The sequence below is a fragment of the Rhincodon typus genome, chromosome 11 (assembly GCF_021869965.1).
Source record: "Rhincodon typus isolate 14 chromosome 11, sRhiTyp1.1, whole genome shotgun sequence".
In the NCBI taxonomy this organism is placed as follows: Eukaryota; Metazoa; Chordata; class Chondrichthyes; order Orectolobiformes; family Rhincodontidae; genus Rhincodon; species Rhincodon typus.
This window is the reverse complement of record NC_063342.1, coordinates 62,153,316-62,180,635: the sequence shown is the minus strand read 5'-3', so window position 1 is coordinate 62,180,635 and position 27,320 is coordinate 62,153,316. Positions and strand designations below refer to the sequence as shown.

At 41.0% G+C, this 27,320-nt stretch overlaps 1 protein-coding gene across 1 annotated transcript in view; it reads right to left on the bottom strand.

The window, feature by feature from the left end:
- The window catches only part of map3k15 (mitogen-activated protein kinase kinase kinase 15), a 127,550-nt gene that overhangs the window by 35,226 nt on the left and 65,004 nt on the right, over nt 1-27,320 (bottom strand). Inside the window, exons 12-18 of the mRNA XM_048602720.1 lie at nt 24,576-24,671; nt 22,664-22,748; nt 20,835-20,968; nt 17,855-17,982; nt 3,177-3,313; nt 2,334-2,439; nt 969-1,126 (exon numbers count right to left, since the gene is read on the bottom strand). Of these exons, the coding sequence (XP_048458677.1) occupies nt 969-1,126; nt 2,334-2,439; nt 3,177-3,313; nt 17,855-17,982; nt 20,835-20,968; nt 22,664-22,748; nt 24,576-24,671 (844 nt within the window). The remainder of the gene's footprint in view (nt 1-968; nt 1,127-2,333; nt 2,440-3,176; nt 3,314-17,854; nt 17,983-20,834; nt 20,969-22,663; nt 22,749-24,575; nt 24,672-27,320) is intronic.

Below are 27,320 nucleotides of genomic sequence, written 5' to 3'. Positions count from 1 at the left end.
GTTCATCCAGCCCTGCACCTTGTTGTCTCGGATTCTCCAGCATCTGCAGTTCCTACTATCTCTGGGATGAGAAGACCTGGCTTTGAACCAGATGTGGCAGTATTCCAGGCTGGCTCGCTGACAAGCAACACTAAGGAAACTGGGAGAGTGACAGGGCTGACAGCACAAGGGGCAATATGGCAGCTCAGTGGTTAGCACAGCTGCCTCACAATGCCAGAGACCCCGGTTCGATTCCACGCTTGGACGGCCGTCTGTGTGGAGTTTGCACATTTTCCCCGTGTCTACTTGAGTTTCCTGTGGGTTGCTCTGGTTTCCTCCCACAGCCCAAAGATGTGCAGAGGAGGTTGATTTGCCATGCAGGGATGTGCAGGCTAAGTGGAAATGCAGAGCTATAGGGGAAGGGAAGGTGGGGATGGATCCGGGCCAGATGCTCTTTGAGAGGTCAATGTGGACTTGATGAGCTGACTGGCCTGCTTCCGCACTATAGAGATTCAATAATTCTATACTGTCATCCTGAAAGAGGTTCAATGTCAGACTTCTGGGGTGGTACCTCAGCAAGGGGGGACAGTAGATACAGATCTAAGAGCAAATTAGCAGATCAGTCTAGAGATTACAAAAATAACGAAAGGACAAAACTTAAGGCATTGAATGCATGTAGCATTCAAAACAAAACAATTGAACTCGTAGTACAAACTGAGATAAATAAGTACAAACTAGGGGCCAAAACTGAGGCAAAGCTGCAGGGTGATGTGGATTGGGACCTGAATGTTGAAGGGTGGAACCATACAATTATCCAAACTTTACTGATTCATCCTGTTCACCCTTTCAGGTTTTTGTAGCAGATTTCACAGTAATATGGCCACTGTCTCTTCTGACATGCTACCCGATTTTCCCTTTAGATAATAGGGTTTCAGAAAGAAATAAGAGGGTGCCTGTAGTAGAAAAGAGGGATTTGAAAGTAATCTTACCTTAAACATGGCTGCTTGGGGTTCCCCTAATTCATAGAATGGCGGCTTCCCTGTTGCCATTTCAATAACGGTGCAGCCTAAAGACCAAATATCTGTGGGGGCACCATAGCCTCGCGGGCCTTTGTCTATAATCTCAGGAGCCATGTATTGTAGTGCTCCTAAAGAGGGTTTGAATTAGAGAGAGATGATTTTGCTTTAATGAAAGAAAACTCCAAGATCAGGCACATAAGAATTATTTCATGTAATCTTAGAAGTCATAGAATGCTGTGTAATATTTTATGGTGGATTTAGCTTTGCTTGTAGAAAGCAGTAGACATTTAAGAGATTGGGGGTAGCAGGGGGCAGTGCCAGTTATGTCACCAGGAGCCCACAGATGGATTAGGATTTCCACCTTCTGCGGTTGAAAGAGAGGGCAAGAAAATAAAAATGAATGGAAAAAGATGAATAAATTAAAAAAGAACAGAATGCACTCCACATTTAATAAGAGCATGTAACTGACATCAAACTTAAAGTGTAACCAAGATAGAAATAGAGAGCAAAGTGGTTAGATCTTGACTTCATGTTGTAACTTAAATTGGATTACAGCAGCTCAGCAGTCTATTACAATTCTGTCCCAATTATTGCCATCGGCATCCTTGGACCACATCATCATAATGAGACTGATTTGTTCCACTAATCAGGAGCTACAATTTCACTTTCTCAATATACTAGGAGAATAGCAGAAAATCATTCTTTTGATCCGAATACTGGCTGACAATTAAAGAAATAAAGTTTTTTAAAAAGTGCAGTTATATACTAACCATCACAAACAAAGGCCTTTATGGTGACCTCAGCTGGTACGCGAGTTGAACCTACACTGTTGGTATTGTTCCACACTGCAAAGCAGCCATCCAACTACCTGAGCTAAATACTGGAATTGGGCTTTTCACTTTCCGACTCAAAAGGTATTTTTAGCAAGTAGAGATAAAATGCTTCCTTGAGAAGAAAAGGCCTAATATTTCCCAAGGCCTGTCACAGATTTCTATATTTTGTTTGGTAATGTTCTTTGCAATAAAATTAGTGACTCCCATTCATTCTGTGTTGTTATTTGTTCCTTTCGAGCCTTTATTAATCCCAGAATGAAGTTCAAGCCAGTTCTTGGCCAGAGCAGACTTTAGACTGAAAAACAAAAGCCTATAGCTGAAGAGTTCAATGAGTTCTTTGTGGAAGGGTCAGACTGCTTGTCCACTGTTTTCAAATTGGGATATCAATTAAACAATTTAGAAGCTTGACACATCTGGGAGGTGATGAACCTGCTTCCTAGCCCTTCCAGCACCCAGACCTATGAGGGTTAAGATGTTTAGTCTTTTGGTTTTGCCCTCTTACCAGTAAATGTTTCAGTGCAAGGATTCACTCCTGTCAATCGTTTGGATGTTCCAAAATCTGAGATCTTCACCACTCCACTGTAAGTGTTTACAAGAACATTGTCTCCCTGAAATTAAAAAGATCTTCACGAGTTCAAAAATAATTCCAAGAAAATAAAAACGTGAGGATTAGATAGCCATAATAATTGCCAAATTAATTTCTTAGTTATTGCCGTCTTTTATAAAAGGAAAATGGTATTTAAATGTCAGACTTTAAGATCAACAGCAATATACGAAAGGAGGCCATTCCACCATTTGATCGTGCTTCACCTTTCAATCAAGTGAAGACTAATCTGTACTTCATTTACTTGTCTTAATTTCTCAATACCCTTACCAAAAGAAAATCTATTGATTTGAGTCTTGCAAAGCTCAATTGTCCCTGGCATCCACAGCCTTTATGAGTAGAGTATTCCAGATTCTATGACATAAATCAATTGGTAAGTAACTTCCATAAGCCAATGAAGTTCCCTCGCATTCTATTTAAAAATCCTATACATGACAGAAAGAAATTTCTTTTAAATCTTTGATAGAACTTAAATAAAATATATATGGGACGCCATTTTATCCAAAACCTCATTTCCAAATAAAAACTGTTGGAATATCCAATATCGATGATACAATGATGAGAGCAACACGATTTATCTGCTATTAGTTAGTGCCTCAAAAATTGCTTCGCTTTGGAGGTACGTATGAAAGGTATTGCAGAAATGTTAAGAAATGATAATCAATCATTTTCACAGGGTTTTCTCTTTCAATCCAATTTGAACTCAGACTGACACTTCTCATGTCAATTTAGAGAAGTCACCTTAATGTCTCTGTGCACAATCTGGTTGTCATGGAGAAATTGTAGGCCCTCCAGGATCTGTCTGGTGTAAAACACAATGGTAGAGATGTTATCTTTCAATGGGCCCCACTTTGATCTGAGGAGAGCAGAAAGGCTTCCTGAAAGAATAAAGACATATATTGCAAACAAAGATTAATTTGGGTGCAAATAAATAAAAAGTCTATCTCCTATTGACACACTGGGACAGGAACCCAGAAGGCCAAGACATAAAACTGGTAAATGAGACAAACTGGTCCAAATCATTTTGTACATTTTGAAGTGGAGTTTCTGTATGACCAGTAAATTCATTTCCAAATATTACATTTTTATTCCCTGCCCAGAAAGTCAGCACCACCAACATAACTACTTTACTCTGGAATCGGAATCTCACTAATGTCTTCATTGCACGTCCAAATGGCACTGGGACCAGAACTGGAAGTTGTGCAGTCTCCCTTGGGACCCAACTTGCTAATGCTTGGATATCTCATTCACCGTTCGCTTTGATATCCTGTTCCCCACTCCCCTGTTTCTCACTGTGCTCACCATCTCATTACCTGTGCTGCCCTGAACACCCTTCTGCCTGCTCCCCAAAAACCTCGCCATCCCATTCTCTACTGTCCTTCTCCACCACATGTAGCTGAGAGGTTTCAGCATAAACTCCTGCCTAGTCACATTTGCGTTACTGAATTAGAACAAATTGTACTTCTCGTCAAATATTTTGTTGTAATGTTTGGAGAGCTGACGTGTTGAATGGAGAGAGTATAAGAATGGAGTATATATGAGTACTCATATGAGAACATGAGTATGAGAATTAAAGAATGGAGAGTATGGGTGGATTGGTTATCTCAGTATATTTACCGTAGCAGTCTTTTTGTAAAAGAGTGAATAGTTATGGCTCTACAAGTTGTCATTGCAGAGCTTCTGATGCAACACAGTGATGTGCAGGGACTGCAGTTACCAGAAGACCTCTGCTCATTTAACATATTTAAGACTGAGATGATAGATTTTTGATTGACAAGGGCATCGAGAGTTGTAGGGGGCAAGAGGAAAGTGGAGTTAAGGTCACAATCCGATCTGCCATGACCTTATTGATAGCGAAACAGGCTCAAAAGGCTAAATGGCCTAGCTGCTTCTAGTTCTTGCGGTCTTGTGTTTGTGTTCTTGTATTTTATTGTAGCTTCTAGTGAAATCCATATCCAAGGCCATATGCTGAAACACTTAATTTTGTAGTGTGATTTATCCTTGGCAAAAATCTCCAGAGATGGATAAAATCTTATCAGGTTACATCCTGATGGGCCCTATGCACATAACTTTGGAATCAGAACTCAAGATCAAGAAAATTAATGCTTCTAATCTTCAATTGCATCCCCACTCTTAAGACACCAACAGCTATCTCTCAGCATTATATCTTGTGTGTGTGTTAGATGGATAAAGTGTAAAGTGGGATGCTCTGACAGCTCTCTTTGTGCTGCTCTGAAATATATAGGCATTGTTAGGAATGGAAAATATAACAAGAACTATTGATGCTCTCTCCAAGGACGCTACCTTACCTGATTGGTGTCGGCATTTTCGGTTTTCTACTTATTTCAGATTCCCCACTGTCACAGTAGGTCATTTTTATTTCATTCTATTGTGACTTATATGGTTCTGTCCAAAACGTATCCTCCGGTTTCAGCAGGACATAGTATTCACTTGGTTTATTCAGCACAGGAACAGGTCATTCAACTCAAAAGGCCCATGCTAGCATTTATGCACTTCTGAAGCCTCCTCTCACTGTTATTTACCTCAGCATGGATTCTACTTATTTCTGACTTCTGTTTGTCTAGCTTGCGCTTAAATGCAGCTGAACAAGTTGAATTAACTACTCCTCTTGATAGAGAGTGACATATTCTATCAGCTCTCTGTGTAAAGAAACTTCTTTCCATTGTAAATAATAATGACTCCTATTTATGACAGCGTTTGCTGACACTGACAACTGCAGGCAACTCTGCATGCGTGCTCATCCAGGAATGCACAATTCCTGACACCCTCGTCATCATGTAGCGTCGACATGTGACATAATGCACCACTGTGCAAGCACAGGGAGGCGTGCGTGATTTTTAACTGGGCTTCAGTGGTGAGGTGGTAGTGCAGGGCAGGAGGGTATGGGGAGAACTCCCAGAGTGAGATTGCAAAGAGGGTGAAGAAGCAAGAGGTTGGAGGGCCAACAAGGAGAGCCCAGGAGTTAGGAGGCCCTCTCCCTTGCTGTCCAGTTCCTGTGTTCACCACTGTCCCAATTACTGAGTGGAAGCACCTGTACTCTATCCTGTCAACAAAGTTAGGTGGTACTGTAGATGATAGCATAAAATTACAATGGGATATTGATAGAGTGAGTGAAAGGGCAAAGCTGTGGCAGATGGAATTCAATTTAAGCAACTGTCAGCTTATTCATTTTGGACCAAAAAGGGATAGAGCAGTACTTTCTAAATGGTCTGAAGTTAAATACAGTGGATGTCCAAAGAGACTTGGGAGCTCAGTTGCACAGATCTTTGAAATGTCACAAACTGGTACAGAAAATAATCAGGAGAGCTAATGGAATGCTGGTCTTTATATCTAGATGCCTGGCTATAAGGATGCAGAACTTAATGCTGCAGCAATTCAAAACCGTGGTCAGAACCCACTTAGAGTACTGTGAGCAGATCTGGCCTTGGAGGGAATACAGTCCGGGCTTAGGAGATTGATACCTGGACTTAAGTTATGAGGAGAGATTATAGAAATTAGGCTTGTTTTCTCTAGAATTTAGAAGTGTAAGGGGTGATCCGATTGAAGCCTTCAAGATATTAACAGGAAAAGACAGAGTAGATAAACTACTTCCGCTGGTTGGGGATTTTAGAAACAGAAGGCATAGCCTGAGAAATCGAGCCAGACCATTCGGGAGAGATGTCAGGAAGTACTTCTACACACAAAGGGTGACAGATGTTTAGAACTCTCTTCCACAAACTGCAGTGGATGCTGGTTTAGTCGTTCCTTTTAAATCGGAGATGGATAATTTTTTTCTGTTAAGCAAGTGCTTTAAGAGACCTGGCCTAAAGGAGGTATATAGAGTTAAGCCACAGATCAGCCATGATCTCATTGAGTCATGGAACAGTCTCAAGAGGCTGAATGGCCTACTCCTGTTCCTAATCTCTTATCCTACCCATCCATAATCATAAGGTTCTCTTTCAGATGACCACTCAATATCCACTTCTTCTCAACAAAACAGCCTGGATATATTCAATTTTTCCTGATTGGTATAAGCTCTCAGAATGAATGATCACATGATAGAAATGGCACAGAACATTCCTTTAATGCTTTATGCATCAGAGATAGTGGGAACAGTATGGTTGGAGCAGGCCAGTACTCAACAATTAGACCATGTCTGGAAAGATATCTGAAAATCTGGAGCTTTGAAGTTGTAACATGTGGGTTTTTCAGTGTGTCTGATGGAATTAATAATTAACTTGTGAATGGCTCTGCAGCTTTGGTCATTCTTTCTAAAAAAGAATCAAAATAATTTATGAGAGCTGGTTTTGAGAACTAATGGGCTTTTATTTACCTTGAGAAAGCTTGCAATCTAGCAAGAATGTGCTTCAAGGTTCCATCATAAATTTCAGGACTTGTTTTTTTTATAAGCTTAGGGGAAATACCCATAGCTTATAGGGAAATACCTGCTTCAATTTTACTTTTTCAGTTTTGGGCAGCTCTGAAAAGATTTTGTGTAAAATTGCTACTAAGGGAAAATATAGTTGGACATGTTAACTTGAGAGTACCTTAGGATAAGGAATTATTAATAGTTCTAGACCAAATGTGTTTGCAAAGCCCTGACGGGGTCATTTGAAGTTAAGTACTTTTACGTTCAGAAGTCAAATAGCCCAGAATAGCAGTTCTCAGTGATTCCAGTCTGGGAGTTAAAGCTACACTTAAATTAAACTTATTGAAGTATTAGAGAAAGGATGTCTGGTGTGAATACTATACAATGGGTACTTCTGGGTATTGTACAAAGGATGCTTTTGTTATTGATAAAAGTGTGCTTTTAAATTAGTGGGATACTATTAGCATATGTTTAAAAATGCTTCATTTTGTGTTATAAGTAAATAGATCGGATTGTTCTGTATATTTCTTTTGGTTAATAGACTTCTGTTTTATGGTCAAAACAAGCAGCATTGTGTGTTAATGTTTCACTGAGAGGTTACATCATTAAAACCAAAACAAATCAAAATATGATCTATCAAACTAAATTTCTCATCTCAGACCTTACTTGTCCAGGGATTACAACACCACTAACCCAGGAGACTTAAAGAAAAATGTAAATATCAGACACTGGCAGTGAGTATATGCATTTTAATAAGAATTATTAATCACAGATTATTTCAGCATCACCTATGCATATTAATATATCTCCCTTACTGTCAAGTTAAGGAGCCATTCAGTTATACAGCATAGAAAAATACCCTTCAGTTGAACACCTCCACACCAGCTATACATCCCAATCTGACCTAGTCCCATTTGCCAGCATTGGGCCCATATCCCTCTAAACCCTTTCCATTCATATACCCATCCAGATGCCTTTTAAATCTTGTAATTGTAACAGCCTCTACCACCTCCTCAGGCAGCTCGTTCCATACACGCACCACCCTCTGCATGAAAAAGTTACCCCTCACGTCCTTTCTAGATCTTTCCCCTCTCACCTTAAACCTTTGCCCTCTACTACCTTGGGAAAAAGACCTTGGCTATTCACCCTATTAATGCCACTCATGATTTCATAAACTTTTATAAGGTCACCTATCATTCTACGATGCTCCAGGGAGAAAAGTCCCAGCCCATTAAGCCTCTCCCTTTAACTCAATCTCTCCAGTCCTGGCAACATCCTTGTAAATCTTTTTTGCACCCTCAGAGGTTTAACAATATCCTTCCTATAGAAGGGCAACCAGAATTCTACGCAGTATTCTAAAAGTAGCATCACCAAAGTTCTGCAGCAAAATCAACAATATTGGTAACTCTTGCTTATACATGAAAAATGTATCAGGGGCAAAAATGTGAGTAATTAAACTAATATTTTGGCAGTGTTGTGATTATTTGAAAAAGGCATCCTTCCTTAGCCCTTGCTATGATATCTGACGTATAAAATTGTTCCTTTCCATAAAATGATATGATCATTTTAACAAAGAAAGGAAAAGATCACCAGTGTGAAAAGTGTGTTATTCAAGGCATTCATTAGTCCTTGACAGGCAGAGCTGATATTGATAAACCACTTGCACTCTTTTCTTACGAATTTCAGCATTACCAGGAGCACTTGGTTCACAACAGGTAACACATTCACATCTATGGAGAACATCCACTTTACAATTACAAACATAGTGGAATGAAATCGGTCATAAGTTTTCAAAGCTTCCTCTTTTTTGACAAACAGTCCTTTGAGATTAATAGAGTTTTCAAATTCTAGCCTCTTGCACATCCTCGATATTTATTATTCCATTGACTGAAGTGCATTCATCTACTTTTGTCCCTAAACCCTAGAATTTTCAAACCCAACACCTGTCTCTCCAGCTGTAAGGCGCGCTCCTTAAGACCTATTACTTTGACCAAGCTTTTGCTGACCGGTCATAATATCTAAAGGCCTTCTCACCATATTAAGAGTGCTAATATAAATGCAAACTAACATTGTAATGAAATCTTAATTGAATATAGTGTGATATTTTCAGAAATGCAATATCCAAAACCGTACCTTGAAGGATAGTAGGTTAGAAAGCAGATTTTATTTTTGTTTGCCTGAAATAACAAACTCCCATTAACTATTAACACTGTAGTTGTTACTTCTTTGAGGCAAAAAGCTTTGGCCCAATTAGATCTTTGCAAGACAAAACAGTTAATTCATGGAACAAGAGTTATTTATAGCAGAAAACAGAATACAAGTCTATTCCTCATTAAAATTAAAAAAAAATCAAATGCAATATTTGTGAAAAGAATAGGAGCTACATTCTATTCTAAGTGCTGAAACAAATCTAGGAACTGAATTGAGTGATGCATAAAGGATTCTTTTTGTGCAATTTATTGGATGGTCAATCTAATAAAACGTGTGAATACCAGAGTTGGTTTCTCATGATTGTGGAAGCTAGTGATTTTTATTCCTAGCCATTTTTTATATGGCTTCAAATCAATTTTGTCACTTCTTTAAATTTTGCCACTGTTGAAGACATATTTCAACAATTAACAACAATGGTTTCAGGTTGAAAAATCATCACCTTAATACCTCAAAAAGGTGTTTAGACTGCATAACCTTTATTCTTCCTTTTTAAACTTATTACTTGTGCATGTGTGTGTTTTCCTTGGGGTTACAGACATTAAAATCCCTCTTTCTTTCAATTACCTAGTACTTAACTGCATTGCTAATTGTGGGCTACATAGCCACATGCTATACAGAAATAAAAATATTTGTTGTGACTTACAGAGAGGAGGTTAAAAAGAGGGGAGTCTATTCCCTCTTCCAACCTGGCTGGAACAAGGTAAAATTGGACACATCTAGATATGTAAATTCTGAGCTCATTGTTTGGGGAAATGGCCTAGCATTGTTGGAATTAATCCATCACATTCTTCAATGTAGCAGTCATGGAACCTGACCCTTACAGCAAAAACATCACTAAAGAAACTGAGCCACATGTTTGGAGTTATCAACACCCAGGCGATGATAATTCTGCCCAGGATGTTTACCACATATCCTATTTGCTAATCAAACAACTGACTGGTGTTGAAATTCAATGACCTGTCATTAATAGTGGAAGTGATGTAGTCATTGCTACATTCAGGGCAACAATTCAACCTAGTGTTTGCCGTACTTCAAATGTAGATACCGATAAATTTGAGACTGATGCAACAAGAAAAGCATGATGAAAACCACATAGGTTATCGGATTTTAGTCATGTTTCCGACATTACACAGTGACTTCGCTTTAGAACACTTCATGAGCCATCAAGTACTCTTTGACATTCTGGGCTCATGCAGGTATTATGTAAATTAAAATCATTCTTTGTATTCCCTTTCAATGCCCAGGTTATGGTTTCTTGACAACATTGCCCTTGCCTCTGTTGAAATACACCCCACAAATAGCAATAGACAGCATGGTTTTGTGCAGGGAAGGTCGTGCCTCACTAATTTGATCAAGTTTTTTGCGGAGGTGACAAAGATGTTTGATGAGAAAAAAGCAATTCATGGACTTCAGTAAAACCTTTGACAAGGTCCCTCACAACAGACTGGTATAAAAATTGAAGTCACATGGTATAGGGGTGAGCTAGCAAGATGGATAAAGAACTGGCTTTGTCATAGGAGACAGAAGATTGTGGTAGAAGGATACTTTTTGGAATGGAGGATTGTGACTAGTAGTGTTCCATAGGGCTCAGTGCTGGGACCTCTGCTGTTCATGGTCTAAGTAAATGATTTGAAGGAAAACGTAGCTGGTCTAATTAGTAAGTTTGTGGACAATCCAAAGATTGGTGGTGTTGTGGATAGTGAGGAGAATTGTCAGAAGATACAGCAGGATATAGATCAGTTGGAGGAATGGGCAGAAGAGTGGCAGATGGAGTTTACTCTGGACAAATGTGAGATGATGCATTTTGGAAAATCAAGCACAGGTGGTAATTATACAGTGAATGGCACAACCCTTAGGAGTATTGATATGCAGAGGGATCTGGGTATGCAGGTTCACAGATCACTGAAGGTGGCAACACAGGTAGACAAGGTACTAAAAAAGTCTAATGGCATGCTTGCCTTCATTGGAAGGGACACTGAATATAAGGATAGGCAATTATGCTGAAATTTTATAGAACTTTAATTAGGCCACACTTGAATATTGCGTACAGTTCTAGGCACAACGCTGCCAGAAAGAGGTGGATGCTTTGGAGAGGGTACAGAGAAACTTTACCATGATGTTGTCTGGTATGGGGGATTTTAGCAACGAAGCAGCATTAGCTAGACTGGGTTTGTTTTCACTGGAACGCAAGAGATTAAGGGGTGACCTATTAGAAGTTTATAAGATTCTGAATGGCATGGACAGAGTGGAAAGTATGAGGCTTTTCCCTAGGGTGGAGGGGTCAGTTACTAGGGGACACAGGTTTAAAGTGCGAGGGGGAAATTTAAAAGAGATGTGGGAGGCAAATTCTTCACACAAAGGGTTGGTCAGTGCCTGGAATGTGTTGTCAGAGGAGGTGGTGGAAGCAGACACAATAGCAGCGTTCAAGAAGTACTTGGACGAATACATGAATAGGAAGGGAACAGAGGGATACGGATCCTGTAAGCGAAGACAGTTTTAGTATGGAAGGGCAAAATGTGTCGGCGCAGGTTGGAAGGGCCGAAGGGCCTGTTCCTGTGCTGTATTGTTCTTTGTTAAATCTTGACTTCAGATTTCTCCTCCAATTAGTTTTTTTGTCTCTCTTTGGCTTACCCATGAATATTTCAGATTGGTCACTGATCTAAGACTAAAACTAATGCTTCCTTTCCAACTAAAGTGGAAAAAGGTTAATGATTGATGTGGAGACCATACACAAATAAACACAATGCAAGTCACTGCTTCAACTCATCTTCGGTTAACCTTCTAAAGCTAATTTTGTCCATGTTTATTAACATTTTCTAGGAAACTCTCCTAGAATTAGCACAGTGCAGAACTATGGGGGCATCAGTGACCCTGAAAGTAACAGTTGCAATTGTCAATGACATGAAAATGCTTCCCGCATCTCTTGTAAATCTAAACAACTTTCAGGTACATAGTCCTTTAAAATTTGCTTCACAGGTAGAGAGGGTGGTTAAAAATGTGTTTAGCATGCTTGCCTTCAATGCTTAGACCTTGGAGTACAGGAGTTTGGACATTGTGTTGAGATTATACAGGACACTGGTGATGCCCCTTCTGAAGTACAGTGTGCAGTTCTGGTTGCCCTGTTATAGGAAAGATAGTAACAAGCTAGAGAGGGTTTAGAAAAGATTTACCAGGATGTTGCCAGCTGAAGCACGTTTAAGTATAAGAAGAGGCTGGGTAGGCTGAGACTTTTTCCACTAGAGCGTAGGAGGGTGACCTTATAGAGGTGTATAAAATCATAAGGGGGATAGATAAGGTTAATAGCAAAAGTATTTTCGCTAAGGTAGGAGAGTTCAAAACTAGGGAGCACATTTTTAAGGTAAGAGGAGAAAGATTTAAAAAGGACATTAGGGCAACTTTTTACACCAAGAGTGGTTTGTGTGTGAATGAATTGCCAGAGGAAATGGTGGATGCAGGTGCAGTTACAACATTTTAAAGACATTTGGATAAGTACGTGAATAGGAAAGGTTTAGAGGGATATAGGCCAAATGCAGGCAGGTGGGACTAGTTTAGTTTGGGAACATGGTCAGTGTGAACTGGGTGGACTGAAGGATCGGTTTCCATGCTGTATGACTCTAAAACTGAAGTTTGCAACTCCCTCAGTAACATGTTCATATTACAATAAATGCTTCCATTAAAACTTAACTCATTTCCAATGACTTGACAGTGATTGGGAGCTATTTAGGATTTTTTTTCCTTTTATTTTAAAGCAGTAGAAATGTGACAGATATTGACAGGAGAGGAAGGGAAGAGATGAAAAGGGGCAGGTGGGAACTATATTAGGCTGTGCAATGTAAAGTAACAGCAGAATAGAAACATGTGATTGAACTGAAACCTACTCAGGCAATCCCTTCTGGAATTGGATAACTTCATAGCATGCTAATTCTGTGTGCAGGAGAGGAATTTAACAAGAATCAAATTTAATTAGAACTTGGGATAAACATACTGATAAAAAGATGACAGATTTTATTGCTGTCTATTTGCAATTGTCAATAAAGTGGATAGACCATAGTTGACAATGGGGTTCTAGCTGATTAACTAAGTGCTTCCGGTAATGCTGAAATCCAAAAGATCAACGTTTACATAGTTTATCAGTGTCCCTCTCTCAAAGGACTGAATGAATGCCTTGAATAATACCCCTCCTGTATTTTTAGTGATCTTTTCCTTTGTCCATCCAAACAAAGGTATCAACGTTGGGCAACGGAACTTCTTGCACGTCAACTCTCACAGCAAAAGTTAAGGAAGAAATTATTTCAAATCGATCCCTCTTTCAAACTATCGCTCCATTGCAAAGTTTTAGGTTAATTACTGACGTTTTTGTAGCTGATGCATTTTTCATACATCAGCAGGATTTGCCAATATTATTGATAATTTTGCTGCAGAGATTGATAGCGAGAGAGAGATGTATTAATTCACATTGATGCTGCTGAAATAATTTACTATTAAATCTGTAGTTAACCATTTGCATTAAAGTAATGTATAAAGTTTCTACCAGAGCTATTTACATTTTTCTTTCGGTCTCCTGGGTTAATAGCTAAATGCTTCAATGCTGGTGAGTATTAGATAAAACAAAACCCTACCCTTAAAATCTGACGATGCTTTGGACTGTTGTGTTTTACAGTTCAACAGATAACATCCCCTGAATTCCCTATGGTATTCCCTCACTATCTGCACACTCTCTATGCTACATGGGGACCTATGGAGACAGATGGATTGAAATATGATGAAACTGGTCTTTGCTGTTAGCACAAAGCCAACTTGCAGTTAATTTCAGCCTGATTTACACTGTGCCCAGTTGGTTTTTCCCAAGTCAAAAGTAAGTTAAACCAGCCACAGAACAAAAAACAGGCTGTTAATTAGCAACAAGCCACACTTGTTCTATTGACAAGACCAACTGTATCCACAGGTTTTCCTGGAATCTGCCATGCTGCCTCTCCCACAATGATGTGGACCAGGCTGACATGTTCCCTGCTGTGAGGGACTGGATTTTGTTTGATTTGTCCTCAGTGGAGGTGATTCATTCTGAGGATACTCTCATAAGACTAGCTTATCATGTATCAGTTCGCAGTTCAGTAGGTCCAGTGGACAGTTAGTTAGGTTTTCACCTGCTGACTCATAGTTCAGAAGACTGAGCATGAGCAAACAGTTGTGGCAGATTTTGTAGTGTTGCTAAATTTAATCTCTGCTCTGTTTGACTGAGACACTGAATCCCAGGGCCCACTAATGGAAAAGGTCATTGTTGAGGAGTAGTAGCACATCTCCAATATACAGCAAGTTTTCCATTCACACTGTCTTTATTGCAAAAAGAATGAAAGAGTCTAGCTCAACTGCACAAAAGTTGATGCTACTGGACATAGCAGAAATATCTTGTTGCACAGACAGACTGGCATTTTTCATGGAACATCAATCGTTGATTCTGTGCGACATTTATTCAAACGAATCCACAGAAACCTCACTTAGACAGCTCACACTGCATGTCCAATTCCTCATTAAGGCTGAAAGATACCCTACAGCTCTTCAAGTATCTCATGGGTCTGCACCCCACTACCATCTAGCAGATTGGCAGCAATGAAACATAGCTGACCCATGAGAGAAATGATTGTAAAAGGAGATGGGGAAGTGTCTCTCTCACTCAGTACATTCATACCTCTCACCCACTGCAATCCCTACCCTACCATCAGACCCTCAATTAATAGATAACAATGCTGCCTTGTGTATCAATGGCTAAGTGTACCTCTGCACAGGGGCAGCAGTGTCTGGTGGAGATCCCATGATTCTCCGAGAATCATTGACCATGAGCATGTCAGCTGTTAGAGCAGGGAACTTAAGAACTTGTGCCTATCACTGCTACAGCCTCAGTGCTGCAGCACATGACAGTGGGGAAGACAGAAAGAGAAAAGCTTCATAGTTTACCAGGTGAATGTACAATGGGTTTAATAAATTGTCATGCTATTAAATTTCTATTGATTACTAGAATCATATATAATGTAACACATTGCAACAGTATCACATTTTTTACATTCTTCACTGCCAGGTGGTCACTTCTCTTCGTCTGTTGATGTAATGGGAAAACATAAACTGCAGGGAACAATGACTGAACAGGTAACACAGTGTGGAGCTGGAGGAACACAGCAGGCCAGGCAGCATCAGAGGAGCAGGAAAGTTGACGTTTCAGGTCGGGACCCTTCTTCAGAAAAAATGAGTGAACAGGCATTGGATAGTGATCAGTATAAGGTTGCTTTGTGTCATTGGGTTTGCTAGAGGAGGGAGCATGGGATTTTTACACTGGTCCTGTGCAATGCCAGACTAAACCTTACAGTTATTAGGGAATCCTGAGCAGTCATATGAGCATTTGATGCAGTATTATGGCACTATTATTACCACATTTGCTAAATTGCCTGTTTGTCCTGCAAATTTCGATCTTCATTGCTGTCCAATATAATGCAAACTCCCAACAATGTGGAAAATATGTCCTGTCCACAAAAAAAGGGCAGATCCAATCTAGACATTAATGTCAGTCAACTCTCAATTATCAGCAAAGAGATAGAAGACTTCATCTAGAGTGTGACACTTACTCTCTAATAATCTGCTTAATGATGTATAGTTTGGATTCTGCCAGGGCCATTTAGCTCCTGACCTCATTCCAGACTTCATCCAAACATACACAAAAGAGTTGAATTCCAGGGATGAAGTGACACCAATTTCCCTTAACATCAAAGCAGCGTTTGATCTAGCATGGCATCAAGGAGCCTCAGCAAAATTGAAGTCCATGTGCATCAAGGGAAAACTCTCCGCTGGTTGGTAGTACCTAGTACAAAGGAAGATGCTTTTGGCTTTTTGGAGACAAATCATTTTAGCCCTATTTCTGCTGCTGATTATTATTTTCTGCCTTATCCAATATCCACAATGAGGCTCCACCTTCCTGTTTTGCAGATCAGTTGATATCACTAAAATCCATAATTTAACCTTTAAAACAAGTAACCAAGTAACCTTTCCCAGTAGGAGGGAAGTAAGAAAGCAGATGGGAATATCAAGGTGCAGAATTTTGTTATTTCGGACAGCCTTCCCTATGGTGAAAATGTCAGAAATGGCCCAAAAGTGCAAGATCCACCTCTGAGCCCGGAATTTCCCATTTCACTGGGGTAGGAATGGATTCAAATTGGGCTTCACACATGCACGGTTCCTATAGGCAGCTGGCCATTTAATCGGTGAATTTCAGTAGTGACTCTCAGAATGCCTGGTGTAAATTTGATTGAATTATCCTCATCCAAATATTACAAGGAGTAACACTCTCTCCAGAGGGTTTCATACACACATCCAAACAGGCTTCAGCTCAACACAGAGGCCTATATACTGGAGACAGCTTGAGATTTCAGCAAACTTAACCTCTCTCCAGAATTCCAATGAAAACACAATTGACTATTAAAGAACTCCCCCCATGCTTTGTGTTACTGAGTGGAATACTCTAGATTGGAACTGTACAGTATGAGTGTCACTTCTTGAATTTAGTAATCCAACTACCTTGAGATAAAAAGGCCAATCTTTCTCCTTTTTGATTACCTCTGCGTTAACTTTTATCCAATGTTCATGGGCACCTAAATCCCTCTGTTTCTCCATAGCTCCAATCCCGCTTAAAAATTAACTTTTTCTGATCTGATTACAACTGAAAAGGATGCACCAGTTGACTTTAAGGATGCCACCGGTGGTTGGAGACCTGTGAACTGGCACCCAATAAACTCAAAGTGATAACGGCTAGAACACAAGAACACAAGAACTAGGAGCAGGAGTAGGCCGTCTGGCCCTTCGAGCCTGCTCCGCCATTCAATAAGATCATGGCTGATCCTTTCGTGGACTCAGATCCACTTACCCACGTTCTCACCGTATCCCTTAATTCCTTTATTGTTCAAAAAAAATCTACCTTTTTTTAAAAAGCGTTTACTGAAGTAGCGTCAACTACTTCACTGGGCAAGGAATTCCACAGATTAACAACCCTCTGGGTGAAGAAATTCCTTCTCAGTTCAGTCCTAAATCTGCTCCCTCTAATCTTGAGGCTATGCCCTCTTGTCCTAGCTTCACCTGCTCGTGGAAACATCCTCTCTACTTCTATCTTATCTATTCCCTTCATAATTTTATATGTTTCTATAAGATCCCCCCTCAATCTTCTGAATTCCAATGAATATACTCCCAATCTACTCAGTCTCTCCTCATAAGCCAACCCTCTCAACTCCGGAATCAACCTAGTGAACCTCCTTTGCACCCCCTCCAGTGCCAGTACATCCTTTCTCAAGCAAGGAGACCAAAACTGCACACAGTACTCCAGGTGTGGCCTCACCAGCACCTTGTACAGCTGCAACATAACCTCTCTGCTTTTAATCTCAATCCCTTTAGCAATGAAGGACAAAATTCCATTTGCCTTCCTAATTACTTGTTGTACCTGCAGACCTACCTTCTGTGATTCATGCACAAGGACACCCAGGTCCCTCTGCATAGCAGCATGCTGCAACTTTTTACCATTCAAGTAATAATCCTTTTTTACTATTACTCCTACCAAAATGTATGACTTCACATTTATTTACATTGTATTCCATCTGCCAGACCTTTGCTCACTCACTCAATGAATCTATGTTCCTCTGCAAAGTTTCACAGTCCTCTGCACACTTTGCTTTGCCACTCATCTTAGTGTCATCTGCAAACTTTGACACCCTACACGTGGTCCCCAGCTCCAAGTCATCTATATAAATTGTAAATAAATAGAAGTAAATAAATAGAGGCATAAAAAGAGGCCTCTTGCTCGTCCTACCTCCTGGCACTTGCTCCATAAAAATCTTGATGTAGCCATCTTCAGAAACTGAACCAAGATACTGGACAATATTCCGATGCTTAAGGCACTTGTACAGGGCAATCTCTTCATGAAGGGGCTGAGAGTATCTGGCAGTAAAGAAAAAAAAAACTATTTGCTAAAGATTAAATGGCTTCAGCTTTTACTCGGTTGTGAAAATGTGTAATTTTTATGATTGGTGTGGGTATTGGGGAACTTTGGAATTTCTGCATCAATTGCCAGCATCAAACACTTTCAAATCAGCGTAAGTTCAATACAGAAACGGGATGGTTTATTTTTCAGATAGATTTTGTAACATTCATTCTACAGATGGTTTCCTCAATCCAGCAGAAATCCCACTGAGTTGGACGCAGTACAAAAGCTTTGAGCTGTCCCTCCAACTCCCATCCAGCAGTCACTCATCACTTGCTGCACTCAAATTCCATGTGTCAGCATTATTTATCAATTGCCAGTTGACTTCTCTATGATTTGAGGGATTGGCAGGAGCAACAAGTGGCAGTGGAACCTGCTGCAATCTAGCATTGTCAGCTGTCCCTAGCTGAAGCAGCAAACGTTCGCATTTTTCTTGATGTCTTGACTTTCTTTGGTCATATTAGCAAATTTCTAAAATTCCTACAAACTAGCTTAGCAGCCCTAGTTGTAGAAATACCACAAATTCCTAAGAATCCGTGATACCAACATCTTATTCTTTTTGACAATTTGCTCAATGACACATTTCCATCATTGACATTTAACTTGAAAAGTTTTAATCCAAAGTTACATAGTTGTGTCCAATGCATGCCAATACATTTATCAGGAAATCTTGGAAGTGACAATGGAATTTTGCGAGTCACTATGAATGCTCTGGGCTTCTCTCCTAGTTCCAGTTATACCCATTGTGAGGATATGAGTGCCCTTAAATTTACTGTCAGTGTCCAATTTAGTAACAATGCTCATAGATTGGCAAGGTGCCCAGAGAGTTCTGAAACGGTTGCTGGATTTTGTGAGGAGTGACAATCACACTGATGACCACTTCACTCTGTTTTTACATTAGGAAAGAGAACTGGGATGGCATGGTGCTCAGTGGTTAGCACTGCTGTCTCACAGTGCTAGGGAGCGGGGTCAATTCCACCCTCGGGCGACTGTGTGGACTATGAATGTTCTCCCCATGTCTGCGTGGGTTTCCTCCCGGTGGTCCGGTTTCTTCCCATAGTCCAAAGATGTGCACATTAGGTGGATTGGCCATGTTAAATTGCCCATAGTGTCTGGGGATGTGCAGGCTAGGTGGATTAGCCTTGTGAAATGCAGGGTTACAGGGACAGGGTAGGGGGATGGGTCTGGGAGGGATGCTCTTTGGAGAGGTGGTGTAGATTCAATGAGCTAAATAGCTGCTTCCACACTGTAGGGATTCTATGATTCACCACATTTCAGATGGGAGATTCCGATTAGGCCTCCTTCCACAGGATTCTGATTTGCAATTCTCATCAACGCTGCAGGAACTATTATCTGGCATAAAAAAGTCAAGGGAATAACACAGAAATGGCACAGCTATTGCTAATACAAGGAATCAGGACCTGAAGGTCACCAGAACCTGTTGGTCTACTTCAAGGGTTTTAAATAAAATGGCTGCAGAAATAGTGGAGGGATTGGCCAAACATTCCAGAACCTACCAGATTCCAGAAGGGTCCAAGTGAAAGCTGCTATTGTGATGCCCTTTTTCAAGAAGGGAAGGAGGCAGAAAGCAGGAAACTATAGGCCAGTTAGCCTAACTTCTGTTCTCGGGAAAATTCTAGAGTCCAAGACGAAGGAAGAAGTAACAGGTCACTGAGAAAAGCTTAATGCAATAAGAGTCAACATGGCCTTGTGAAAGGGAAAGTATGTTTGACAAATTTACTGGAGTTATTTGGGAATATAGCAAGCTGAGTTGATAAAGAGGCACTGGTAGATGGACTGCATTTGGATTTCATTAGGTATTCAATAAGGTGCCGTATGAATGGTCATTGTACAAGATAGGAGCTCATGAAATCGGGAGGTAATGAATGATACTGGGGGAGTGGGGTAATGTATTAGCATGAGTACAACATGGAGAGGATGCAGAAGAGGTTTACCAGGAAGCTGCCCAGATTAGAGGGTATGAGCTATCGGGGAGGCTGGAAAAACTAGGGTTGTTTTGTCTGGAGTGGCGAAGGCTGATGGGAGACTTGATAGAAGTCTATAAAATTATGAGATGAAATTATGAAATAGGGTTGACAGTCAGAATCTTCTTCCCAGATGTGAAATATCTAATTCATGGCGGGGGGGGCATGCATTTAAATTGAGGGGGGGAAAGTTCAAGGGTGATGGGAGGGGCATTTTTTTTAAACACAGAGAGTGGTAGGAGTCTGGAACATGCTGCCAAGGATGGTGGTGGAGGCAGACACAGTATGAGCGTTTAAGGGGCTTTTAGATAAGTATGTGAATTTGCAAGGATACGGACCAGGGACAGGTAGAAGGTATTAGTTTAATTTGATGTTATGTTCAGCATAACTTTGTGAGCTGAAGTGCCTGCTCCTATGCTGTAATGTTCTACATTCTATGAATTGAAGATTGGTTAAAGCACAGAAAACAGTGCATTTATTACTATTCCAGCAACTTACAAGACAGAGGGGATGCTGTTCAATTCATCCCTGTACTTTTTAGCCAGGCTTCCTGCCTACCAAATCATGTCCAAACAGCTGTTAAAATTCAGCCCTATAGTTTGATATAATGCACAATGCAACTGTTCCGAATTTGTTGACATTCTCAACTGACAAGAATGAATGAATCACTTTACAAGGTAGTAAATGAATACTAAATTTCTTTTTGAAGTTTTATCATTAGCATTGACATACCTAAGTAAAGAAACATGCAGAAAACTCTATTTATCACACATCTACACTTGTCTTCGCTCCAGAAGGCAAAGCCAGAGTGATTCAACATTCACCTGCCATCTTTCTCTGGTACTTCCTTAATTGCTATTCTTACTTGATTGCTGAGGTCCCGTCCTGCATACACCACTCCATATTTGCCTTTTCCCAACACCACCCTTTCTTCAGATTCTTCGTAGTCATATACATACTACAAGGGAAGAGAAGGGAAAACACAGCCATTGGTGGAACGTTGAATAGTGGGTTCATGCTCCGCTCCAAAGACCTGAGCATACAGTCCAAGCTGACATGCTGGTGCAGTACTGAGTGAACGATATATTCTAGGACATGCTGTCTTTCAAATCAGACATTAGAACAAGGATGGTATGGCACAAGGTAACAAGTATTCATTCAGACTGACATAAAAGATCCTATAGCAACGCTCAAAGATTACCAGAAATCTTGGCCTAAATTTATCTCTCGAGCTGGGTGGCCATGCTTCCTACATTAAAATAAGGGTAATTTTCTTTTAAAATACTTCATTTTCCACAAAATCCTTCATGACATCCTGAGGTTGTGAAAGGCATTTTATAAATGCAATTTGTTTTCTATTGGAAATCGTACGGGCCAAAAATCCTAGAATTCTCTCCCTAATGACGTTGTGGGCCTACCTACAGCACATGGACTGCAGCATTTCAAGTAGGCATCTCACTATCACCTTCTCAAGGGCAACTAGGGATGGGCAATAAATGCTGGCCAGCCAGCATGCCCAAATCCCATGAATGAATTTTTTAAAAAATATACTTTTCACCAATATGAACAGGTCAGATCAAGGCTTTTAGCCCTGAAAACCCATGGGTACTTATTTTGGATCAAAATGATGAATTCATTCTGCTAGAAACCACTATTGTCACTCAAGTAATCAGGGTCAGGGTTTGGAGGTCAGGGATGGTTCTCTGATCCCCCATCTGACAAGTGGACATTGTGGTGTCACTGTGGCGACAGCTATTCAGTGCAGTTGTTAATACTCCTATCAAGACCACAAAGTTCCAAAGGCACTTTGAAGGAATCCATATCAGATTAAAAGATCTGAGAGGTTTGGGAGTCCAAGCCCAGAAAGATCTCACATTTATCACATAAGACTTAGTTGTTTTCTCCTAGGAGAACAACCATTGGGAAGCACCCAAACCAGAGTGATGGACACTTAAAACATGTAAATTGGGAGATCATTCCCTCAGTATGTTTATGATAGATAGAAATTCCATCACAAACGGGGCTTTCAGTAAATTAGCAGTTCAGGTTGCATTCCAGTGATGTATGTCTAATTTTCAGGCCTTCAGACACGGTTTCAGCTTATCTTAGAGCATACAATTCCTTGCACAAAGGGAAGAAAGCAAGACAGGTTTCCATCAGAAGCCACATTGCAACCATAAGTCCATTGTATCTTATTACGCGTGCAGACACATTTGAGGCAAATTAAAGCATGAAATAAGAAATGATAAAGCAGCAGAAGTTCTACCCTATGTCTGATTTTCTTTTCTTTCCAAACACTTGCTGAAGGTCAATTTCACCTCACGTGATCATCTTTAAATAAATGAGTGACCTCGTCTCTATTTCCATCCACACAGCTTCAAGGAAAGGCCGAGCGATGACATGCTGCTGCCCTCTGATACAACTGTGTAGAAAATGCTCTATATGATTTGAGTGAACAAAAGCTTAACATATCTGAAATTCCATGCTATATTTTCGGAATAGAGCTAAAAACACATTCCTGGAGTATGGATACCTGAACAGAACTTTGCACGTAATTTTACTAATTCTCGAACAGAACCACGCACAAAGCTGATCCATTTCAAGAGATTTCCATAGACGTGCATTTGCCATAAAGGACTGTTTACCATCATACCTCCAGTGTCTCTCCATCAGTGTCGCTCTCCAGCTCCCCAGCACTGGCTGCTTCATCATTAATTTCTTTTACCAAGCGACTAAACCTAAAAGATGGTTACAAACCAATTCAGGGTCAGCGATAGAGAATTCAGAGCTCCCAAATGTGCAGGAGATGTAGTTAAAAGTAACAATAACAACATAGAGGTTATGAAAAATCACAGGAATTCTGGTGCAGTCACTCCATCAAAAGGTTCATGAAAATAGGAACATAAGAATCAATGCTGGAGAGATGGCAGGTCAAATATAACACAGTGCTGGGGGAACACAGCAGGCCAGGCAGCATCAGGGGAGCAGGAAAGTTGACATTTCAGGTCAGGACCTTACTTCTGAAGGTTTTGAGAAATCGGTTCTGGGAATAGTGGGACCTGTACAGGCTGGACTGATATTTTTACTGGTCTGGGACAATATTCTTATGAGGCAGTTTGCTCATACTGTTGATGGTTGAAACTCACTTGCCAGAGGGATAGGAATTAGGATGCAACACGAGAAAGAAAAAAGGAGCTACATAAAGGACTAGAAGAGACAGAATGCATTAGAAGGGGCAGAGTAAGAGGGAACACAATCAGTTTTAAATTACATTTACAATGCAAATACCTGAACACACCAATGCTGATTGATGAACACCAATGTGGTAAAGGTTGCTCTACTGCAGGCACAGATAGAGGCCAGAGAATATGATATTGTGGCAATAACGGAGACCTCACTCAAAAGGCTGAGGACTAAATAGGAACTGGAGATTTGCAGGCATTACACCCTTGTTCCAAAGATATCACGACAAGTGCAGACTGGTCAATTTAACCTCCGTGGTGAGAAAGATTTCAGAAAAGATAATCCAGGACAAAATTAATAGTCACTTGGACAAATAGGGAATAAATAAGAGAGAAAAAAAAAACATGTATTTGTTAAAGGCAAATGGCATTTAACTATTTTGACTGAGTTTTTGATGAGGCTACAAGAAGTTGGCGTGACACACAGATTTCCAGAAGGCACATCGTAAAGTGCCAAATAGCATGCTTGTCAGCAAAGTCAAAACTCGTGATTTAATGAAATAAAAGGGACAGTGTCTGGATACAAAAGTGATCTAATGTCAGGAAATCGACAGTCGTGGTGAATGGTTGCTTTTCAGATTGGTGGCAATGGTCTAGAGGTATTATCGCTGGTACCCAGGTAATATTCTGGGGACCCAGATGGTGGAATTTGAGTTCAATAATAATCTAGAATTAAGAATCTAATGATGATCATGAAACCATTGCTGATTGTCAGGAAAAACCATCTGGTTCATTAATGTTCTTTAGGGAAGGAAACTGCCACCCTTACCTAGTCTGGCCTACATGTGACTCCAGACCCACAGCAACGTGGTTGACTCTGAACTGCCCTCTGGGCAATTAGGGATGGGCAACAAATGCTGCCTGGTCAGTGATGCCCTCATCCTGTGAATCAGTTAAAAATAGTAGGATTCCCCAGGGACTGGTACAAGGATCACTGCTTTTCTTAATCTGTATTAGTGATATAGAATTGGTTATGCAGATCACAATTTCAAAATTTGTGGATGGCTCAACACTTGGAAGCATTGTGAAATGTGGAGGGGTTTTCTTGAGTAATCTTTATTTTACATATTTCTCCATACTTACTTCCAAGCCAAATGTGGAGAGATGTATAAATGGCAACTGATCCAATATTAGCTGTTTTACACCATTGCACAAGGTCTAAATCACTCATCATATTTCTTGCATCACTGTCTACTGAAGCAAACATAGGCCTTTAATAATTGACCACAACAAGGTGGAAAGGGTGCAATGTAAAATAAAAGCGGTACAAAGTCATTCTCACAAATAATCTGGGCAGTGACAAGTTACCTGCTGACATCTCACCTGCTGCACTGAGCCTCTGTGGAGAAGTAGATCTGAAAGTCATCAGAGTTGTCATGGACATACAAGAAGCAGCAACGCTCATCATGTTTGGATATGCTGGAATGGCCAGGGAGAGGAATAGCCATTAGGATTCATTGTGCAGCATTAAAGCCAGTACCCTTCAAACTGAGGAGTGTGAGGGAGAGCTGTGATTCAAACACACAATTTGAAACTGTGCCATTCTACATTACAGAAGTGCCAAACCTTCATGAGCAGTTCATTGTTGTAGAATGCTTTGTGGACATCCTGAAAAGGTTCTATGTAAATGTAAGTCTTTTTTGTTACTGAGAAACAGTTTGGAGGGTGTGCTAGCAAAGACAGACATAGGTAGATAACGGTTTGCTACAGTTCTGTTAGACTACTGTATCTGACAACGGGCTGGAGATTAACAACCAGATAGCAGTCAGCCATACTCTCAACAGGTGATCCAAGGCTGTGATGGACCAAGCACACAAAGGTGACAAAGGTGGCGCTGCTGTTTTCTGGCATACTGACCTCTACATTGCAGAGACTGAGTGCTAGCTCTCAGATATCTTCTCCTATCTCCTCCTGGACCATGACCCCACCATAGAATATCAGGGAACCGTGTCCACAATGGTCACTGGTAAACTCCCCCTCACTGCGTCCTCGCTAATAGGCCCCCAGCCCTGCACAGCTCACTTCCACCTCCTTCCCAAAATCCACAAACAGGACTGCCTGCGTAGACCCATTGTTTCTGCCTGCACCTGTCCCACAGAACTCATCTCTTCCTACCTTAACTCGGTCTTTTGTCATCTTGTCCAGTCCCTGCCCACTTATATCCGCGATTCCTCTGATGCTTTATGTCAGTTTCAGAATTTCCAGCTTGCGGTCTCTAGCCGCCTCCTCTTCACCACAAATATGCAATCCCTTTAAAGTCCATCTCCCACCAGGATGGTCCCAGGGTTCTCGGCTTCTTCCTGGCAAAAAGGCCTCAACTGCCCCATCCACCACCAGTCTTTGCACCCGGCTGAGCTTGTCCTCACTCTGAACAATTTCTCTTTTAAATCTTCTCACTTTCTACAGCTCAGAGGGGTGCCCATGAGTACCTACATGAGCCCCAGTTATGTCTGTCTCGTCGTGGGGTACGTGGAACATTCCTTGTTCCAGTCCTATTCCAGCCGCCACCCACAACTCTTTCTCCAGAATATTGGTGATATCATCAGTGTTGCTTCCCTCTCGCATCTGGAATTGGAAAAATTGATCAATTTCGCTTCCAACTTCCACCCCACTCTGATCTTTACCTGGTCTATCTCTGTCTCCTCCATTCCCTTCCTCCGCAAACTCTGTTTCCATTTCTGGGGATAGGCCGGTCACTAATATTCACTATAAACCCACCGACTCCCACAGCTATCTGGACTGTACATCCTCGCACCCTGCTTCCTGAAAAGACACCATTCCATTCTCCCAATTGCTCCATTTCTGTTGCATCTGTTCTGATGATGACAACTTCGACAAGGGAGCCTCCGAAGCGTTCACCTTCTTCCTCAACCGAGGATTCCCCAGCACCGTAGTTGCCAGGGCTCTCAGCCAGGTCTAACCCATCTCCTGCTCTTTGGCCCTTAACTCCTCTCTTCCTTCCCCCGACAGCAATAGGGTTCCCTTCGTCTTCTACTACCATCCTACCAGCATCCACATCCAAAGGATCATTAGTTGCTATCTCTGTCACCTCCAGCTGAATGCCACTACCAGACACATATTCCCCTCCTCTCCTTTACCAGCCTTCTGCAAGGACCTGTTTCCTCCAGGTCACCCTGATCCACTCCTCCTTCACTCCAAACAACACCCAAACCCACCCCCACAGCCCTACAGCAACTTCCCCTGCAATCGCACCAGGCGGAACACCTGCCTGTTTACTTCCTCCTTCATCACCATCCAAGGGCCCAAACATACCGTTCAGGTGAGGCAGCTTTTACCTACACTTCACACAATCTAGTCTACTGCATTCGCTGCTCATAATGTGGTCTCCTCTACGTTAGGGAAATGAAGCATAGACTGGGTGACCGCTTCAAAGAACATTACATTCTGTCCACAAAAAAGACCCTGAGCTTCCAGTTGCCTGCCACTTCAACACACCATTTTGTTCCTTGGCCAACATCTCTGTCTCAGGCTTGCTGCATTGCTCTAGAGAAGCTCAGCGCAGGCTGGAAGAATAACACATCATTTTCCGCTTGGGATCTCCACTGCTTTCTGGACTCAATGTTGAGTTTAACAATTTCAGGGCGTGCGCATCTTCCCCATGCTTTCCAGCCCCCTCACACACCAGATCTTCTTACCACATGGTCGACCATTATACACAACCCATTGTTAGTCACTAACAGTACCCATTAACAGCTACTGATTCTCCCAGGCTGACCTTTGTCTGTCCAACTGTTCTTCTCTGTCTTTGGGATCTATTGCCACCTATTGTTTTCTCCTTACTTACACTCCGCTATGCTATCTTTTGCATTAAATCAACCTTTTCCTAGCTACTGTCAATTCTGAAGAAGGGTCACTGGAGCTGAAACGTTAACTCTGATTTCTTTCCACATATGTTGCCAAACCTGCTGAGTTTTTCCAGCAATTTCTATTTTTGTCCCTATCATTTTACCCCATTTTAGAGTGCACTGTTATCATTGGAGTTAAGATCATGAAACTTTCTGTACATTTAATTTAGTCCACTGGATATGTAATCCTATACTATCCCCA